Source organism: Rutidosis leptorrhynchoides, chromosome 8 (genome assembly GCF_046630445.1).
Source record: "Rutidosis leptorrhynchoides isolate AG116_Rl617_1_P2 chromosome 8, CSIRO_AGI_Rlap_v1, whole genome shotgun sequence".
Lineage (NCBI taxonomy): Eukaryota > Viridiplantae > Streptophyta > Magnoliopsida > Asterales > Asteraceae > Rutidosis > Rutidosis leptorrhynchoides.
The window spans coordinates 289054722-289075318 of record NC_092340.1 but is presented as its reverse complement, the minus strand read 5'-3'; the positions used below and the strand labels follow the sequence as shown (position 1 = coordinate 289075318).

General features: G+C 32.3%; 1 protein-coding gene across 1 annotated transcript; it reads right to left on the bottom strand.

Annotated features, from left to right (window-relative positions):
- Positions 1 to 3164: 3164 nt before the first annotated feature.
- Positions 3165 to 7332, bottom strand: LOC139864299 (geranyl diphosphate phosphohydrolase-like). Its single transcript, XM_071852877.1, is given in 4 exon segments — positions 3165 to 3494; positions 6701 to 6742; positions 6745 to 6871; positions 7195 to 7332. Coding segments are annotated over 4 exon segments (600 nt in total). The 3' UTR covers positions 3165 to 3201.
- Between the last annotated feature and the right edge of the window lie 13265 nt (positions 7333 to 20597).

The following is a 20597-nucleotide window of genomic DNA, read 5'->3' as shown; positions in this document are numbered from 1 at the left end:
TTTCAACCACCCATATTATTGGTTTAAAGTTGTTTGTAGTTTGTTTGATGGTTGATGATGCATATGATATTATTAGACCATTTGTAGTAGTGATGGCGTGATGAGGTGTTTTTGTGAGGTATAGTGATGGCAAGATATGCTATTATTGCATGATTCGTTTAGTAATTGGCATTATAGTTGTATTGATGTATGTTGTCTGTTTGTTGTGGTTTCGTGCATGTGTTAAGCCGACCTCGCTTTGATCAGGTTGGCGACCATCCTTGCTTTAGATCAGGCTAGAGACCAACAACCTTTCTTTGGATCAGCTTATGAGAGATCAACCTTTCTTTTGATCAGGTTGGACTCGATGGTTGCAGATTGAGGAGTATAAGTCTAAATGACACATCTCCCGCATGTTGAAGTCTGAATGACACGGGTTTTCGGTAAACCCTGGTCCGATCAACAAGTGGTTGTGTGTCTGGCCAGACCGCCGAGTCTCTCAAGGTCACTCTTGATGTGGTTGTTTTGGTGGTTGTTGTTGCATACTCTGTTTGTCTGTGACTGTTGTATAGTTTGTGACTGTGTGCGTTAGTCTGTTAGATTATTCTATTCACTTAGCTTTATGTTAACACCTCCACCTTCCCCTTGCAGGTTGTACATCTTTGGTATGCTAGGATTTGGGTGAAGATGGACGTGTTGAGTTATGTTTGACAAGTCTAGAAATCTGATGTTATTTTGTACCTAAATGCAGTTGTTAACTTAACACCAGTTTCTGACATGTTTTGTAATTTATAACTCGTATGTTAAATAACAGCCTTTGTCATGTAATGTTTATTTTATGTGCATGTCTTCCGTTGTGTTAAAAAAAAAAAAAAAAAAAAAAAAAAAAAAAAACTAGGGTGTTACACTAAGTATAATAGATTCAAGAAACATGTGCACGAGTTATTCGCAATCTGGATCAATCAAACCACCTCTATTCATATCCAAAATCTTGATTGAACCAAAAAGATTAATTAATTCTAAACAAAATTCCTCTCTGCTGAGTCTAGGAAGATTAATGAAGCTTTTGCTGCTTCAATCAACCAAGGGGTTAACTGACTAAATGGCTGTCGACATGGTCAAACTCATGGTTAAACCACAATTTTGGCCATGAAACCATCTGGTGTGTATATGGTCCCCATTTCTTATTCTGTTCGCTTTTCATTTCCAAATCGCTTCCCTCAAGATCTTCCCACAAATGGGGAACTCATAACTCTTGCGTTTAAAGCCCAAATTCCTGAACTTATGTAAGCGATTATCTTCATTCCAATCTTGTATGATAATCATAATTCATTGTTCATAACTATGTTTGTTTGTAAAACCCTAGTTTGAATTTGTGCTCAATGTATCATCAATTGATGCTCATACAACCCGTTATATACAATAACGTACATGTCACTGTTTGATGATTACATACTAAGAAAACCTCTTTCACGATTTTTGAAGTTAACATGAGTTAGGGTTTATAATTCAAAAAATAAGTTTGACATTCTTAGTCAACATAAGTTTGACGTGCTTCTTTAAAAAGACTGACTGTCCATCGGCGCTACATCATAAGTTATTTAGAAAGTCTAAAAAAACACCAACCATAACACACTTCTCAAAATGACTAGGACCTATTAATCATCATTTAATTAAAAACAAACTTTTTAAAATAAAGGGAGGTAATCTTCACAAACCACTTTTTGATCCATTTATATTTAATTTACTATTATAACCTGAATTATATTTAGGATAATAATATGATCTCAACTCGCTAGATTAGTTTAGGGGTATAACTGTAAATTTATGAAACAAAAATGTAGATGGATTAAAAAGTGGTGTGTGAGAATGACGTCCCTAAAATAAAATATTATGGTTTGATTTGATGTATTGGAAAATCCAAATAGGTTTTAAAATCGGCCCACCCAACCCACATGGAACCGTCTTCTATGGTTTATAATTAGAAGAAATCAGCTTTTGTCTACTGAAAGATTGAGAAAGAAGCAAATACCTATGGTGTCTTTTTTAAGTTGAGAAATGAAGACATACTATTAGTAGTCTAAGTACTCATTAATGTTTACAGTCATTTATTTTTTAATAAAAAATTACGCTGTTGGTACCTGTGGTTTGTTTACGTTATCATGACAACACCTAAACTTTATTTTTTGCATAGTTGATACCTAGGTTTAGATTAAGTTTCTTGGTTGGTACCTAACCTAACGTTCGTAAAATATGATGGTTAAGTCCTCACATGTGACACGCATGTGAGAGTAATTTCCTCCGTTTTGTTTCATAACTCATTTCCTGAGTCAAATAATCCAACTTTTGCTTCATCAATTTATGATTATAATGCAATACCTGCAGATACTTTTTCCCATTGCAAACACTTCTTCACAAATCAACCCATAATTTAAAAACAAACTAATCACCTCCTTCATTCATTTACCTTTATAGCGATCGGAACAAGATCACATTTTTCTATCGACAACTTAAGCCAAATACCTCTCTTGCCCCTCTGCCTTCCAAAATGAAATATACGAGCAAAGGATGGATGCAAAAACTTCAGTGTCAAATGATAGTTTCTCTGAACTTACAATAACTCCACCGTACTCATCATCAAATGCGTCGAGAACCTTATCGACACCCTTGGGTTATGGACTTGTTCTTGTCAGGACAAGATTCCGGTCAATACCTTTGGGTTGGCGATCGGAACAAGATTTCGGTCAGTACTTGTTTTTTTTTTTTTTTTTTTTTTTCTCTCTGACATTTATACAAACACCTTATCGGCATTCTTGGGTTATGGACTAAATAGTCCATTATTCATGATTTATGTGATAAAGTACTAATCTTTTACCTATTGGAATTTGGGTTTCTAATTAACGAACCATTCATCACAAATTCTTGATAGTAGTAGATTGAGAACCATTGTGTTTTGACCATTTACAGCTTTTGTTGAACACGTGGCATTTGTGAACATCTCTTATCAGGAACACTATACCTTATCAGGAACTCATATTTAAATTAATTAAATACGTACTTACATATGATAACTAAAAAGTACTCCGTGCTCACAAATAAACATCACAAAATAATAGATTCCGATCATAAATATATATTAAGATTAAATATGCTAAATATTGGTGTCTAATACTTATATGAAGATGTCATTATTGAATAGTGCTTAGTTACACACATATGCAATCAAGAGTAGGTAGGGAAAGGATTGAAGCCATCTTGCAACATTGTTACTAATGGTCCAAAAGTTGGTTCGGGCAGGTTTTTCAAGTCGTACCAATTCCAACCGTCACACTTATCAGGTTCGATATTTTGAGGTGTTTGATCCGGGTCAGATAAACGTGCACTCATGTATATAATATCGAGACACACTTCATTTGAAAGAGGATTACTGGTTTTTGTTAACCACTCAATATTTTTTATGTCTAAACCAGTTTCTTCCTTCACTTCTCTTAATGCACATTCCTCAAAGGTTTCACCTGCATACAAGTAGGTATATGCTATAAGTTTTGCTGGTTAAATGTATACATTTACATTTCTTATTTTAAATGTATCTTGATGTTGAATTATTCTTAGCGTTTTGTAATGCATTTTCTTTTTTTTTTTTTAAGTTTTCTAAGAAATTAGGACATCTTTAATTTGTTTGTACATAATAATTAATCACCGACTGCATGGAGATAATCACCACTAACTAATAAATTGTACTCGTATTACTCTATGATGCATCGATTTATCTTGTAATAACAGTCCTAAGTGTTGTCAATAGAAAACTACTACTTTTTTTTATCCTTGCTTACAATTAATGTAAACGGGAGATGATATATCCACACTCCTTTTTTATTCATCCACCATTATTATAGGTAAACTTCCTAAAATACCCTTGTGTTATAGCAGTAATTACTTGTTTATTTTGTTATCACCATCTCTCTAAAACATTGCATATGTTCTTCAACAACTCCATTTCTTCAAACAATTCTATATATGTTATCTGCTTATGTTCTTAATACAATAGCTTAAGTTGCACCCTATTTTAGTAAGATTACTTCTGGAACGACAAAAACATAAAAGATTTTCAATTTGCTAAGTTAATAGTACCTTACCAACATATATATGATATGAATATTACAAAAATTGTTAGCTTTTTAAATTCTGGGTAAGAATTCTTTTTTATCATATACATGTGTTATCTTTTTCTTTCAAAAATTTACAAAATGAGAGTGTCTGAAGCTAGTAAAAGAAATCACAAATTCAGCCGGAAAGAAGTTTCCGGTCAAACTACGGTAAAAATCGGTGCAAAATTTCTTGACGATGTAGGTGTTGGCTACGATGTCGACAAAATAATCCCTTTTATGTTGCCGGAAAAATACAAAAGGTTGCCGGAAAAGTTAATTCCGATGAAAAAATTTTGGTTGAGCTTGAATGGCGCGTCAGAAGTCCGGTGATGGTGAAATCATATTTGGTTGATTCGGGAAAAAAAAAATCAAGTTTAATAGTGGTAGTGGTTTCAATTTGTTCTTAAACAAAGATGGATGATGATCTATTAAATGATGGGATGGTTTTGGATATTAGGTAGATAGAGAACAAAATGATGGGAAGTGATTTTGGGGTGTACCGTATGGTAGTACTCTATTTGACAATTCCAGTAATATGATAGGGGCATTTTAGGAAGTGAACAAAAATGATGGTGGATGTATAAAAATTGAGTGTGGATATATCAATTCCCTAAACGGGGGGAATGTAAAAAGTATATGATAAACAAAAGAAAATAATAATGAAACATAGAACAGAATTGAAATTTTAAAATTAACCAGTTGAATAGGTATTCTAGAGTAAAGTGGCGGATTCAAGAATTCATTTTGATGGGGGTAAAAAATTTTCTACTAATAACTTTGGATTAAAAATTAAATAATACATTGTCTAAACGTTAATGAACAACAAAATAGCTTAAAATGACCAATTTTAACATATCTTCTCTTATTATATCTAACTTTAAAATAGACTAGTTTTTAAATCTATAGTATGTAAAATATTAGTTTATAAGAATGTTAATTCTTGATTAGTACATTAAACAATAATAGTTTTTCTTTTCAACTAAAATTATTTATATAAAACAAAACTCTAACAAGGGGCTAAAATATTAAACTATTTATTGAACTTACAGACAACTTTTTAATTTATTTACACTTTTATTTTATAAATTTACAGTTATACTCTTAAATTAATCTATGAAGTTGAACTTATATTATTGTTTTAATTATAATAATTAAGGATATAATAAGTAATTAGGTGTAGATGAATTAAAATTAATGTGTAAGAATCACCTTTTTACTTTTATCATAAATGAAGGATTAAATAATTAACTTTTGAAAAAGTAAAAATTACACGCGAGTACAGTTGTTTTTATCGACACATTTAACTCATCATTTCTTTTCAGTTTTGTACGATTTTTCTCACTCATCTTATTCACTAAAGTCACTCATCTCCATTATTTCATCAAATCTTAAGCTTATCAGCTTCACATTTAACAAAAAGCTTCACATTTAACATTAAACTCATAAAAAGTATATAAAAGACGAATCAGATGGTCAAAGCGACACTCATAAAAATATAAAAGAAGAATCAGATGGTCAAAGCGACACTCTTTAAATGTTAAATGTGAAAGGGCATTATCGAAAAGTATCTACAAAAGTTTGTGAATCTATCTAAAAACTTGTTTGAAAATATGACCTCTCTTTTTTAATATCTTCCCGAGAAGTTATGGTTTTGGCCTGAAAATTTCACCACTTTGTGTCTTTCTCATGGCGGAAAACCAGAGTTATGATTTTGCCCCGAAAACTTCACCGTAAAAAGACTTAATGTCACTTCATCATATTTGAAGACGTGGAATTATAGATGCCCACATGACTTACTGATTTACATATGATCACATATTACATCAATTGCAAGTTTTTCAAAAAATATTCTTTAACAAGTGTAAACGACGAATTGACGAATCTTAGGTCGCTTGTGATCGTGACTAGAGGCGGAAAATACTAGAAACGAATAAAACCGAGATACGGGTCGTGTCGGGATCGATTTGGTCAAACCTAGGGTAGAAACTAGATTAGATCGACGCCTAGACGATTGATTTCAGTGGTAATTGGTGTTAGGGATCGAATGAGACGAATGCCAGTCGATTAGGGTTATTGGAATGTGTAACCTCAATAATGAGGCTTAAACCCGTTTATATACTGCAGCCCAGACACAGTCGGTCGACTGTGTAAGACAGTCAGTCGACTGAGTCACACACTCGTCGACTGTGTTTGCAGTTTAACTCATTGATTTATTCAAATAATTAAACACAACAAACACATATATAATCAATAGTTCAACAATCTACCTTATTACATGACCAAATGTATTAAACGATAAATTCATCTACGCCTGGGGATTATATGCACCAACAACAAAGGCAAAATTGAAATTGGAATGTTTTATGGAGTAATACAAAATTGAAATTAGAATGTTTTATGGAGTAATATTTTTTTTATATAAAAATCTAGTCTTTTATGTTAGTTTTTGAACTATTTACTAAAATTTCTTAAAAGGACAACCAACCCTACCCCTAGTAGTTAAGAAGTTGTAAAAATAATTATGTAAACTAGTGAACTAGATGGCTTAGCTTTACAAATTAAGGAGAGCTTACCGAACTCGAGATGGCCACCGGGGAGGCCGTACGTGTAGGATATATGGAGGTGGCAAGACGACGCCCAAATAATACCTTATTATCCTTTAATATAAACACCCCAACTCCAACTTCAGTAGTCTTTGCTTCAACTGTTTTGGTTTTTACTTCTGAAGGAGACTTGAAGTGTGCCTATATTTGTCAAAGCAAAAAATCGTCGTTAAACGAACATAATACAAAATATTTGGCAAAAAGTAAAAAGTAAGTATAAATTGATAGGGACATCTTAACCTATGTTTCATACTAAAAGGTAAATGGTACCACTAACTCACGGCTCATTGGTTAAGATACATTACATTACACTATACATTATATAATAACACATAACATATAACACATAGTGACATACCACACATATATATAATAAAGTAGTGAAAATGATAGAAGAAGGGTGCGATGTTTACGTGCAAGGTGGGATGATTTGTAGAACACGTTGGTCCGTGGCTTTGTTTAACCATTTCTATCCTGGTAACTGCAGGTTGGTGTTGAGATTTGTAAATGGGTTGCAATGATCCACTTTTTATGAATGAGAGACCATCTGGTTTCAATGCAGACAATATTCCTTGATGCCATAAATTCATCATTGTTGCCATTTTAGTAATAAAGATGCAGTAGGTACGTATAGAATATACAATTGCTGAGAAGTGTTTAATTTGGTAACTTCTATTTTGGGATGAGCGAATATATATACTACTATATCGATCAACACAAATATACATAAAATTCCTATATTACCCTTAAACAATTATAATTTAAAATTTTGAAAATCACCTATTTAATACACCTCCAGATTCTTTTATATTAACATGTGTATTCAATAATTTTTGAACTAACTAATTCCACGGCGAGTACCCACTTTGCGAGTAGCATAGAGTCATTGCAGGCGAACTTCTGTGAACAAAGGAAGAATAACTTTGTAATTCCATGAAATCGAAAATTCGACCTTCACATTGGAAGACCAGAGTCTTACCATGTCACCACCACTCCTATGGTTCTAACACACCTCATGTTTTTTCGAAAGCAAGGATCCTCTATTAGACCATCTTTGACCATGGCGGACGTGTTAGCGTGTTGATGTGTAGAGGTGGGGTGCTTGGCGGACGTGTTAGTAGACTGAAAAATAATGGAGTGCTGCGGTGAAAAAAAGGCTCGAACACGCTGCGTTAAAGATGGTCTTAAAACACATATGTACTTTTAAAAATATACCAGTATATCATTAGTTTTTAGTTAACATTTTTACTCTTTACTTTTTATTTAATTATTTCCTTTACGTGCACATATTAAGAGTATAAAGATATTTACCTTTTTATTCTTATTTATTTATAAAAGTTGACATCTAAATTGAAACTATCAAAAATAAGTATGGAATGGTAATTTCGATTGGTTAATAACAACAACAACAACAACAACAACAACAACAACAACAACAACAGACCCAATCCCACATGTGAGAGGATGTTTAAATTTCGAGTGTTTGATATTAAAGCAAAAACAACCAAATTGAATTCATTGTTATAATTCAGTAGGCTTATAACTACCTTTAGTGGTTCTTGACTGTAGAAGGTATATAGAGATAGATATACTGTAAAACGGAGAAAACAAAGGTTGAACAAAAGGTATGAGTAATTGGTTTTTTATTTATAGAAAAATGTACAATGAGAGTTTGGTGGCATTTGGAATCTAGAGAGAGAGAGTGTTTTTGTTAACCAAAAAATACATCCCATAAACTCTAACTCAACACACCTATTTATACTCAAAAAAATATACTATGCAATATCTATAATAATAATAAAATTATCATCCAATTATTACTTTTATAACACTCCCCCTTGGATGATAATTTTATTAGTGAATAACTAGTACTGCCTCGTTAAAAACCTTGCTAAAGAAAACCCTTTGGGATAAAACTTTAGCTAAGGGAAAAAGAGTGCAGCATAGAGTTGACTTCCCCTCAAGTAGGCAACGCCTGAGTTGTTACATCTTCTGAACATGCCTCATGCCAATATTATGAACGTGTGTTCTGAAAATAGCAGTTGGAAGTGCTTTGGTGAAAAGGTCAGCAGAGTTTTTGCTGGACTGAACATATCTCATTTCAATCTGGTTGTCCTTAATGAGATTTTGAGTGTATGAGAAGAATCTAGGGGGTATGTGTTTTGTTCGGTCACTTTTGATATACCCTTCTTTCATCTGTGTTATGCAAGCTACATTATCTTCATAGATAGTTGTTGAACTTTTATTGCGTTCTAGTCCACAAGAATCAGTAATGAGTTGTGTCATTGATCTCAACCAAAAACATTCCCGAGTAGCTTCATGTAATGCAATCACTTCGGCATGATTTGATGATGTTGCAACAAGTGTTTATTTTTGAGAACGCCATGATATTGCGGTACCTCCATTTAGGAATACGTATCCATTTTGAGATTTAGCTTTATGTGGATCAGATAAATAACCTGCATCTGCATAACCAACCAAATCTTGTTTCGATTCGTTAGAATAAAATAATCCTAAATCAGTAGTTCCTCGAAGGTATCGAAATATGTGTTTGATCCCATTCCAGTGTCTTTTGGTAGGAGCTGAGCTGAACCTTGCCAACAAATTAACTGCAAAAGAAATGTCAGGTCTTGTACAATTTGTAAGATACATAAGAGCTCCAATTGCACTAAGATATGGTACTTCTGGTCCTATGATATCTTCATGATCTTCACAAGGACGAAATGAATCAGTGTCAACATTAAGTGATCTAATAACCATAGGAGTACTTAATGGTTTTGCATTGTCCATATTAAAACGTTTTAAAATCTTTTCAGTATATGTTGTTTGATGTACAAGTAAACCATTAGGCATATGTTCAATTTGTAAACCAAGGCAATACTTGGTTTTTCCGAGATCTTTCATTTCAAATTCTTTCTTTAGAAGTTGAATGGCTTCATGGATCTCTTTATTTGTACCTATGATATTAAGATCATTGACATAAATAACTACGATATATATCTGGTCATTGTTTTCATAATTAAAACACATGTGCAAATAAGTTTATATGTATACACTTTTCTTATCAAGTAATCACTTAATCCGTTATACTATTGTATCAACCCATATAAAAATCTTTGTGATTCAATGGAATACATTTCTTTAGGTTTTGCGTTAGATGTTTCTGATACCTTAAACCCTTCAGGTATATTCATATATATCACTATCAAGTGATCCATATAGATAAGTAGTAACAACATCCATGAGATGCATTTAAGTAACTACCAGGTTGATTAAGTATCTAATAAGTAATTGTATCCATTACATAAGGATAAGTTTTCCTCATAATTCATTTCTGGTCTTTGTGGGAAACCTTGAGTTACAAGTCTAGTTTTGCCTTGTATCTTCATTTGCACATTTATTTTTCGGATAAAAATTCATTTATATCCCATACGTTTCACATCTTTAAAAGTGATAACGATTGATCCGAAAACTTTTCTTTTATTGAGTGATTCTATTTCAGCTCGTATTGCTCCTTTCTGTTGAGCTCAATCATGTCTATTTTGATATTCAATGACAGATTTTGGTTCCAGATCATCATCTTTATTCATGATGTCATTGTAACATTATATGAAAATATCTCATCAAGATTTTTCATTTCATTTCGGTTCCATAATATTGCATAATTTATTGCAATTTATGTATTTACATTTATCAATATCCTCTGCAGAAGGAATATTGATTTGTGGTTCTTCTTGAACACTTTTTTTTTTACCTCATTATCAGCTGATTTTTCTTTTCTAGGATTTTTATCTTTGGAACCAATTTGTCTTCCACGTTTCAGACGTGGCGAAGACTCATGAGTGACATTATTGCCAGCTTTTGGAATTTCAATTCTAACTTAAGCATTTACTGCTGGTATATATGATTTAGTCACTCTTTTTGTATCTTTAAATGCATAAAGTAATTAATTTGCAAGTTCTTGCATATGCATTATTTTTGAACTTTCGTTTCGCATTCTTTTGTGCGAGTTCTATATACCTTAATTGATGTTCACATAATGAAGCATCTTTTTATTTATTTTTCATTTCTCCCCCTAATATAGGGAACAATGTTTCATTAAAGTGACAATCGGCAAAATGTGCTGTAAAACATCACCCGTCATGAGTTCAATATATCTTATGATTGAATATGTTTCATATCCAACATATATTTCCATCCTTCTTTGAGGAATCATTTATTGTGGTGGTGCAATTAAAAATACACTGCACAGCCAAATGTTCTAAGATGGAAAATATTTGGCTCTCGACCAAAATTAAGTTGGTAATGGAGAATATTTATGACTTGCACTTGGTTTAATGCGAATTAATGTCGCATCATGTAATTTTACATGTCCCCATATAAATATTGAGAGTTTTGTACTCATTTCCAATTGTCTAGTTATTAGCTGCAAGCGTTTATCTATTGATTTAGCTAAACCAATTTTGTGTATGCACATGAGTAACTGGATGTTCAACAACAATCCCTGTAGACATATAATAATCATTCAATACTTGAGATGTTAACTCACTAGCATTATCAAGTCTCATCCTTTTAATGATGTAATCAGAATAATGTGTTCTCAATTTAATAATTTGTGCAAGAAACTTTGCAAATGCCATATTACGGCTTGATAACACACAAACATGAGACCATCCGCTAGATGCGTCTATTAGAATCATGAAATATCAAAATGGTTCACATGATGGATGAATTGGTCCATATATATTCCCTTGAATTCTTTCAAGAAATATTGGTGATTCTTTCTCAATGTGCTTTTCATTAATCACCATATGTGATTTTCATTAATCACCATATGTGTTTTTCGTTAATCACTATATGTGCTTTTCATTAATCACTATATGTGCTTTTCATTAATCACCATATGTGATTTTCATTAATCACCATATGTGCTTTTCATCATAAATCATTTTCACCATATGCGCTTTTAATCATATGTGCTGCGCTTTTCGTCATATGCACTTTTCATTATATGCGCTTTTAATTATATGCGATGCGCTTTTTATCATATGCGCTTTTTATCATATGCGCTGCGCTTTTCATCATATGCGCTTTTTATCATATGCGCTTTTAATCCTATGCGCTTTTCGGTGCTACATAGATATTTCTCATTTTCGATTATCATTGACTGATAATCATATCCACTATGATATATATAAGAGAAACTTAACAAATTTCTCTTTGATTTGGGAGAAAACAAGACATTGTTTACCAAAAAATTCGTACCATTTGGTAATATGAAATTTTGCCTTTTTCGTTTCTTATATCAAGTTTGCAAGAGCTGGTATAGTATTTATAATTCCTTCATTTGATTTAAATCAATGAAATATTTCTTAGATTTGATCATAGTGTGTATGTTACTACTATCTGCAATACATAGGTCTTTACCATTTAATTGATGTTGTATTTCTGCAGGATTCATACTAAAACTTCAAATAAGATAAGCAAATAATGAGTTATATTTCAGCAAGATAATCAAATTATATTACCTGCAAACAAGTTATAATCTGAAGTACATAAAAGATAACACTTAATAAAACATATGCGTTATGGTCTAAAAATGAGTGATACATAAAAAAAAACTAGGCATCTTAGAAAATTCAAACCATTCAAGTCTCAAGGTAGCTCAGGGTTAATTTAATCAAGATTTGTCAACAGATTCACTCTCGTTTTCTTTTCTTTTGGGACTTATTTGTAGAGCTAAACAAGATGTTCATGTATTCAAGAAATACTAGACTGATGATCCACGTTACCAGATCATTAATAAGAATCTCCGGAATTCTTATAAGAGCGTCTACTAATATCTTTAATTTTATTCTTTCATGGATCACCGTTATTATTATTATTATTATTATTATTATTATTATTATTTTTTTTTTTTTTTTTTTTTTTGAACAAATTATTAACGTATCTATCTTTGAGTATTTTCCATAATACACTTGGATTTTCGATCATATAATATGTAGATTCTAAGGACTCGTCAATATGTTTGCTAAGAAAAATACTTACTATTGCTTTCTCTTGTTCGGAATAATTGTTATTTTCATTCAGGGTTTCTAAAATACCGTTTGATTCGAGATGTTTTTCTACATTCATAACCCATGTTAAGTAGTTGTTCCCACTTGTTCTAAATGAGCAAATTTAAGCCTTTTCAAATTCGACATTTTCTATTATCAAAAAGATGAATAACATAAATTATAATCATAATCAACTTCTATTCATAGACAAATAATAAAATGAAATTAGAATCATTTTAAATTCATAAGTAGCAAACAACAGAATAATGGTATGATTACAAATAATAAAACCACAAGGGCAGGATAGAATATAGGTTCACCCGGTGGTATATTAGCAACAATGATGATAGTTAATATGACCAATACAATAGGAAAAATCATCCTTGTGTGAATCATTTTTACAAAAACCTTTTGAGAGTAGTAATCTGAAAAATAAAGATTGATTTGTGAAAATGTGAAAACGGAGATGTTTATTTTATATTTGAAAAATATAGTTGTTGTAACGTCGTCAGTTGACGTTAACAACCGTTATGTATATATGACCGTTGTAACGTTATTAGTTGACGTTAACGAATAAAGTCACTATATCAAAACGCGTATGAGTAATATAAAGGACAAGATTTTTTTTTCTTATTTTAACTTTTAAGATTTACTTTTAATAAAAATACAAACTACTTTTTCTTATTTTATCTTTTAAGATTTACTTTTAATAAAAATACAAACTACTTTTTCTTATTTTAACTTTTAAGATTTACTTTTAATAAAAATACAAACTACTTTTTCTTATTTTAACTTTTAAGATTTACTTTTAATAAAAATACAAACTACTTTTTCTTATTTTAACTTTTAAAATTTACTTTTAATAAAAATATAAACTACTTTTCTTATTTTAACTTTTAAGATTTACTTTTAATAAAAATACAAACTACTTTTTCTTATTTTAACTTTTAAGATTATAAATTTAAGAATAAACATTAGTATGCATGAAATAAATAATGATTAATTGCATAAGTAATCATAAATGTTAGATAACATATAAAGACCCCATCGTATTCGTATTGATCGGAATTAATCTCGACCCATGGTACCATGTTGTCAAATGACGTGTTGCGTACATAAAGTTCCGTGTTGTCAAATGACGTGTTGCGTACAATAATGAGGTCTTATTAACATAAATATAAATGTTAGTGAAGTTAATAAGAGTTAGATTACAGAAAATATAATTCAGGCGGTATAACCGACCATATATAACTTAAATAACATAAATATAAATTTTAGTGAAGTTAATAAAAGTTAGATTACAGAAATATAATTCAGGCGGTATAACCGACCATATATAACTTAAATAACATAAATATAAATGTTAGTGAAGTTAATAAAAGTTAGATTACAGAAATATAATTCAGGCGGTATAACCGACCATATATAACATAAATATAAATATAAATGTTAGTGAAGTTAATAAAAGTTAGATTACAGAAATATAATTCAGGTGGTAGAACCGACCATATATAACTTAAATAACATAAATATAAATGTTAGTGGATTTAATAAAAGTTAAACAATTTCTTACCTATATTAGTGACGTGTGCTTGCTTAGATAAACCTTGATTATACAGAGCACTTCGTGCTGATAACGTGTTATAATTCAGTAGGCTTATAACTACCTTTAGTGGTTCTTGACTGTAGAAGGTATATAGAGATAGATATACTGTAAAACGGAGAAAACAAAGGTTGAACAAAAGGTATGAGTAATTGGTTTTTTATTTATAGAAAAATGTACAATGAGAGTTTGGTGGCATTTGGAATCTAGAGAGAGAGAGAGTGTTTTTGTTAACCAAAAAATACATCCCATAAACTCTAACTCAACACACCTATTTATACTCAAAAAAATATACTATGCAATATCTATAATAATAATAAAATTATCATCCAATTATTACTTTTATAACATTCATAAATTAGTTTTTTTTTTTTTGATTGATTTGAAAGGGTACATCCCTTAGGTTTTGGTTACATATTCGGTATTTCTGGCGAAAAAATTCTTTACATGCAACAATCATGTACCACAAAAAGTTGGTATTTTCATTTGGAGAGCTAGGCGAGAAAGACTTCCGGTTAGATCTGAGTTGGATAAGAAGGGCATTGATCTCAACACCCTACTTTGTCCAGTGTGTTATAATGCGATCGAATCTGTGGAGCATGCTCTTATTTCATGTAAGTATGCTAGAGATGTGTGGGATGGTATATACAAATGCTGGGGAGCAAATGCACCTGTTTCGGCCAATGTCAGTAACTCATTTTTGGGTATTGGCTATCATGGATTATCGGGTTTTTCAAAAAAAATTTGGCAAGTGATCGAGTGGGTAACCGGATACCTCATATGGAAGAATAGAAATCTGAAAGTGTTCCGCAATGATGAATGGGCGTCAGCAAAGGTCATTAACGAGATCCAAGTCAAAACATACGAGTAGATTAATAATCGTTCGAAACGAAAGGTCTTCGAGTGGCTACAATGGCTGCTCGACCCTTCTAGCTTGGACCAACCTCGTATCAACAATCTGGATCCAGGGTGACGGACTCAGTTTCTTACATGCGCGATTGAGTATTTGTGTTTTTCGCTACTATCATGTATATATAGTGACTCGAATACAGTAGCTTGTTTATATTGTCTGGTGGCTACTGTTATCCAAGATGTTGATCTTCTCCAACATTGTAATTGTTGTATCTTGTATCTTGTTTATAATATATATATATATATATATATATATATATATATATATATATATATATATATATATATATATATATATATATATATATATATATATATATATATATATATATATATATATATATATATATATATATATATATCGTTTGGTTAAAATAAATATTGAACGGGCCTTAGCAAGGGGCACTACCCTTTTAAGCCCCAATTAGGAATGGCAATGGATCGAATATGGATCGGGTGATGCCATATCCATTTAATTTTTGTTCATCCATATCCATATCCATATCCATTTAATTTTTGTTCATCCATCCATATCCGTATCCGTTGGATTAAGCGGGTTAATGGATATCCGTTGGATATTAAATGAAACGATAATCTAACGAAAATTTTGACAATTTTATATCGAGCATAACAAATGTAAATATTTAATCTTAATATTATTGGTTTCTTACTAAGGTTTGGATGTAATTTGTCTCCGATTTTGAGTTAATTGAGCAAAATGCGTTATAATATAAGTAAATATACGTTTAAACTAATATAAATGTGTTACTTTAAGTGTTGTTATTAACAAATTAATAATTGTGTCGATCATAACCCTTATTTTTGTTAATAAATTAAGAATTTGTATATGTATATCGATATGTAGATGTTTATAAATATATTTAGTACGTTTATATCAATATATAAATGTATTTCGGGTGGTAATGGATATATCCATGGATGACATATTGTCATCCATATCCGATCCACGAAATATTTAGATCATCCATATCCATATCCATATCCATTAATCGTCCATTTACATCATCCATATCCATTATAAATGGATCGGATCGGGTGGATATCCATGGATGGAACATCCATTGCCATCCCTAGCCCCAACCCCTTTATATCAACGACAATATCCAATATCTCTCCAAACTCGTTATGCATAACTAAGTAACTCTTGCTTTCAAATAAATTATAATTAACCAAAAGAATTATTATATAACATTAATCACTCAAACAAGAACAACTAAAAAGTAAATACAGTATATCAAATTGGAACGAAGAGAACTATTTTGTTATTTGAGAAAATAGTGGTAAGTGTTAGATAATTGGTTAGACTCAAATTCAACATGTGAGCTTGAGTCTATTAAGTCGTTTAGAGTTTTCATATTCCTTTGTAAGCGCTATAAATATCGTATCAATAAAACATAATCACCAACGGAATTTTCATTAGTTAACATGGTATTAAAGTAGGTATGATCCTGATTAACTAGTCGTCAGGGTTGGGTTTGAGGGCGTGCAACACGTGCCTTTGTACATGGCTCATAATTCAAAAGGGTCATAATCCAACGATATGTAATAACTTATGAACAATATTGTTATGATTGATGCTGATACTTAACTCAATTTAGTATTTACTGAACATGTATTTAAAATTTTGTATACAAAAAGTCTATTTTTTATTAATTGGACTATAATAAATTGGAATCGATCTGCTAGTCGGCTGCTGCATGTCGCTAGCTCTAAGTGGCCCAGTCAATTTTTTCTATATCTCATATCAGAAAAAATAAAAAAGTAAAAAAAATAATAATAACAAGCACCCAATTGTTGAAAATTAGAGTCGTCACAAAATTACTTTAACAATTTTAGCCATCATATTACAAAGGAATTTTATCACAAAAAGACGAAAGTAGCTTTGACCTTAGACCAGTTGTCTTACCCTTCAGTGCTGCCTAGATTAATATATGGGTGATGATTTGTATACAACTCATTTTTGTTATATACACAACTATAATCCTTCACAGTGTTGTACAATATAACATTGTAAAGCATGATGATTGTGTGCATAACAAAAATTAGTTTGTTACATATCACTCCCCTTAATATATACTCCGTATCTTTTACTCAGTATATATATTTTTTTCTTTTCTAGTTTTGTTTTTTTTCTTTCTTTTTTTTTTCCCCCTTTTTCATCGTCTAACCATAATCGAATAATGAGTGTCGGAATGAGCATTCTAGTTTGACTAGGTTTTTAACAACGTAAAAAGGAGAAAAAGCCCTATTTTGCAACATTGAAGAACATTGGTATTCTCGACAGAATTCTATCTCCATGTCCTGCTTAATCCTTAGGCAAAATAAACCACGGCAAAACGTTTCAGAAAATAATACGCATTCAAAGAAGACACAACCATATCAACGAATGCCAATCTATTCAGCGAATGCCAATCTATTCAATGTAACAAATAAGAGAAACTAGTTATTTTTGTTTAGTTGTAAGCGTTTTTTCTTTCAGACCGAACTTTTGCGAGTGTTAGTTGATAGGTTAGGTCTAAGTTCAATATGTGAGCTTTGGTCCATTAAATCTTATGGAGTTTTTCAGTTCATTTTGTAATCACTATAAATGTTACTACGTATATCAATAAACAGAATCACCAACGAGGTTTTCTTTATACGGCAATGAGAATCGTTAATCATAAAGTAAAAATACATATAATTTCATCATTAACATTTATCATTATTAACAATATATCATTTGAGCACTTAACTTTACTGTATTCATCAACTCGTAATTTGAAATTTGTTTTAAACCTTATTCACTGCAACCCCACAGATGAATATGATAAAAAATTCAATTAAAGATTCAAAGTGTAAGGGTAGTGATTGTCATAACTCACAAATTAGTGGTGCAACTTGATGATCAGACTTGTCAAACTTGGTATGATAGCAGAAATCAAAATCATCTCCTACTTAACATCACCCGGGCTGCAAGAGCAATATGAGTTGTATTACAATTAATGAGTTGCAACTTGAATCACTATTTCGTTAAAATATCAAGCGTACAACTTTGACTTTCAAAGTCGATACAACAAAATTAGAACATGTGCTCAAAACGTTTGATTATCAAGCCTTGCCAAGTAAAACATTACTTGCATAGTCCAAATCTGATGTAGATTACGACGTTATGTAATAAGCATTAGGTCATAAACTTTTTTAAAAGCGAACGTAACGTTTCATATATAAGAAGGCAAAAGGTGAAACTCATCTGTCTTCGGCCGCCTCATATAACCTATCCATTTTTATTATTGAAGTATCTTAACTTAAACAATACTATTAACTACACTTTTTCTCAATTGAATAACTTCAGAAAATTCTTGGAGATGGTCTTTATCAGGGGATGGTATATTCTCAATGAAATTTTATTTGTGGCGGCAAAATATTAAAATCACCAATGTAATTTTGACCATTCTAAGTGATGATGTAAGGATGATGGTGTGGTCATGTAAATACTATCACCTCAATTAGTTTGTTAAACCTTATCACATATATTTATATCAATATATTTACCGGACGAATACTCTTTACCCAAAAAAACCTTATCACATAATTTCCCATATATACATTCTAAGATGATCTAGAACTTTCCTCTTTAACAGATTGCATGTAACCGAATTCAATGTTAATCAGATTCAATCTATTGTTCATCATCATCATCTCCATTCATCATCTTCACAATTTCATCATCTACACCTATAGTGATGCGCATAGCTGCACATCCATTGCGCAACATCAGAATGGCGCGCATCATCCCTTAATAACCGCGCAAAACCGTGTCAATGCGCTTGCTTGCGCGCCATCTGATTGTGCCTTAATGATATGCCCTGAACATTGGTCGCACAGTTTAAACATGGCGCCATCTAAATGGCATGGTTCAGGCTGAATATGTATTATGGCGACACTAAAGCAAAAGGAAAACCCGTGGCAGGACGGCACGATCCTGACATTACATAGCGGCCGAAAAAGGACAGCAGGATATAAAGGGGACAACAATAAAATAATGGCAGCACTTTTACAGCCTTTTAGAATAAAAGAACAAAGATAAAACGACGTTGCACCAACATGTCCTTTTGTCCCCCTACGTGGCACTAAGGGACAAAAGATCACATGTATAAATGGATGTAACTTGAGCTAGAAACATACAACATTTTTGGGGAATCATCTTCACTTCACCAAGAATCACTCTCAACCACATTTGCCACTCTAGCTTACCTGCGCGACCGGAATATCTCTTTGATACACTTTGCGATAACAGGTAACGTTTATACAACATAAAACCTAACATCGCCCTTGAGCCATCAATTCCGGCTAACCCGAATGATGGTAGGTCATGTTTAACCAACCTTTTTGAGATCATCATCTCGTATGAGGGTTATTCACGGTACTCCGGACCGGAGAGTTAAACTTAAGGAACCCTTAAATCCCCCTTTATTATTGATCTCGCATGAACCGAACCCCTTGGACCATTTTATGCTTGATCAAATGGCGCAATCCGTGGGACTCTAAGTTAAAAGGTTTTGTTAAAATCTTTTTTCCTTAAAGTTCTTTACCTTCAAACACTTCTTTTTTGTGTGTGTATTTCAGTCCCAGGTAATTCAAAGCATAGCGCGAAAGAAATGGCGAGTCAACCGGAGGTTTCGAAGGCAGTTTCAGCACGACCGCAAGCATCGCGAGTATCCAAGCAATCGGGTACACAGACGAGCAGCGGTACGAGTGCACTGCCAACAAGAACTACCCTTCCTCCTTCACCGAAGACTTCGGAACAAGGTTTCAAAAATCCTGAGACTACGCGACCTATACCGTGGGTGGCAGGCACCACTTATGTGGGAACCATTCCCATCTACGTTAGTGCGTCTGGGTCACCTGTGCATGGTACTAATGCCAAGTTTTCAAGTATCGAATAGCGCACACCCACTACGCCGGCTAGCGCAATGGAAGCTTTGCAAAATATGGGTTTTTACACGCAAGAGTTGAACATTCAAATGAAACCCATTGCGAGTATCCAAGCAATATGGGTTTTTACAAAGCATTCAGTTGGCGCCGCCAACAGAATCAAGCCCAACCCCAACAGTCTATGTGTCTCAGCAGACACTTCTCAACACAATGTCGAATTCTGCGCCAAGCACCCAAACACTTGAAGAGCGCGCCCAAAACTAAGATAACTTGATTTACTCGTTAATGAAGGCTGCACCAGATGACATGGTTAAAGAATTTGAGCAACCATGGAAGGCAGAGCTGACGGTTAGGAACCTAT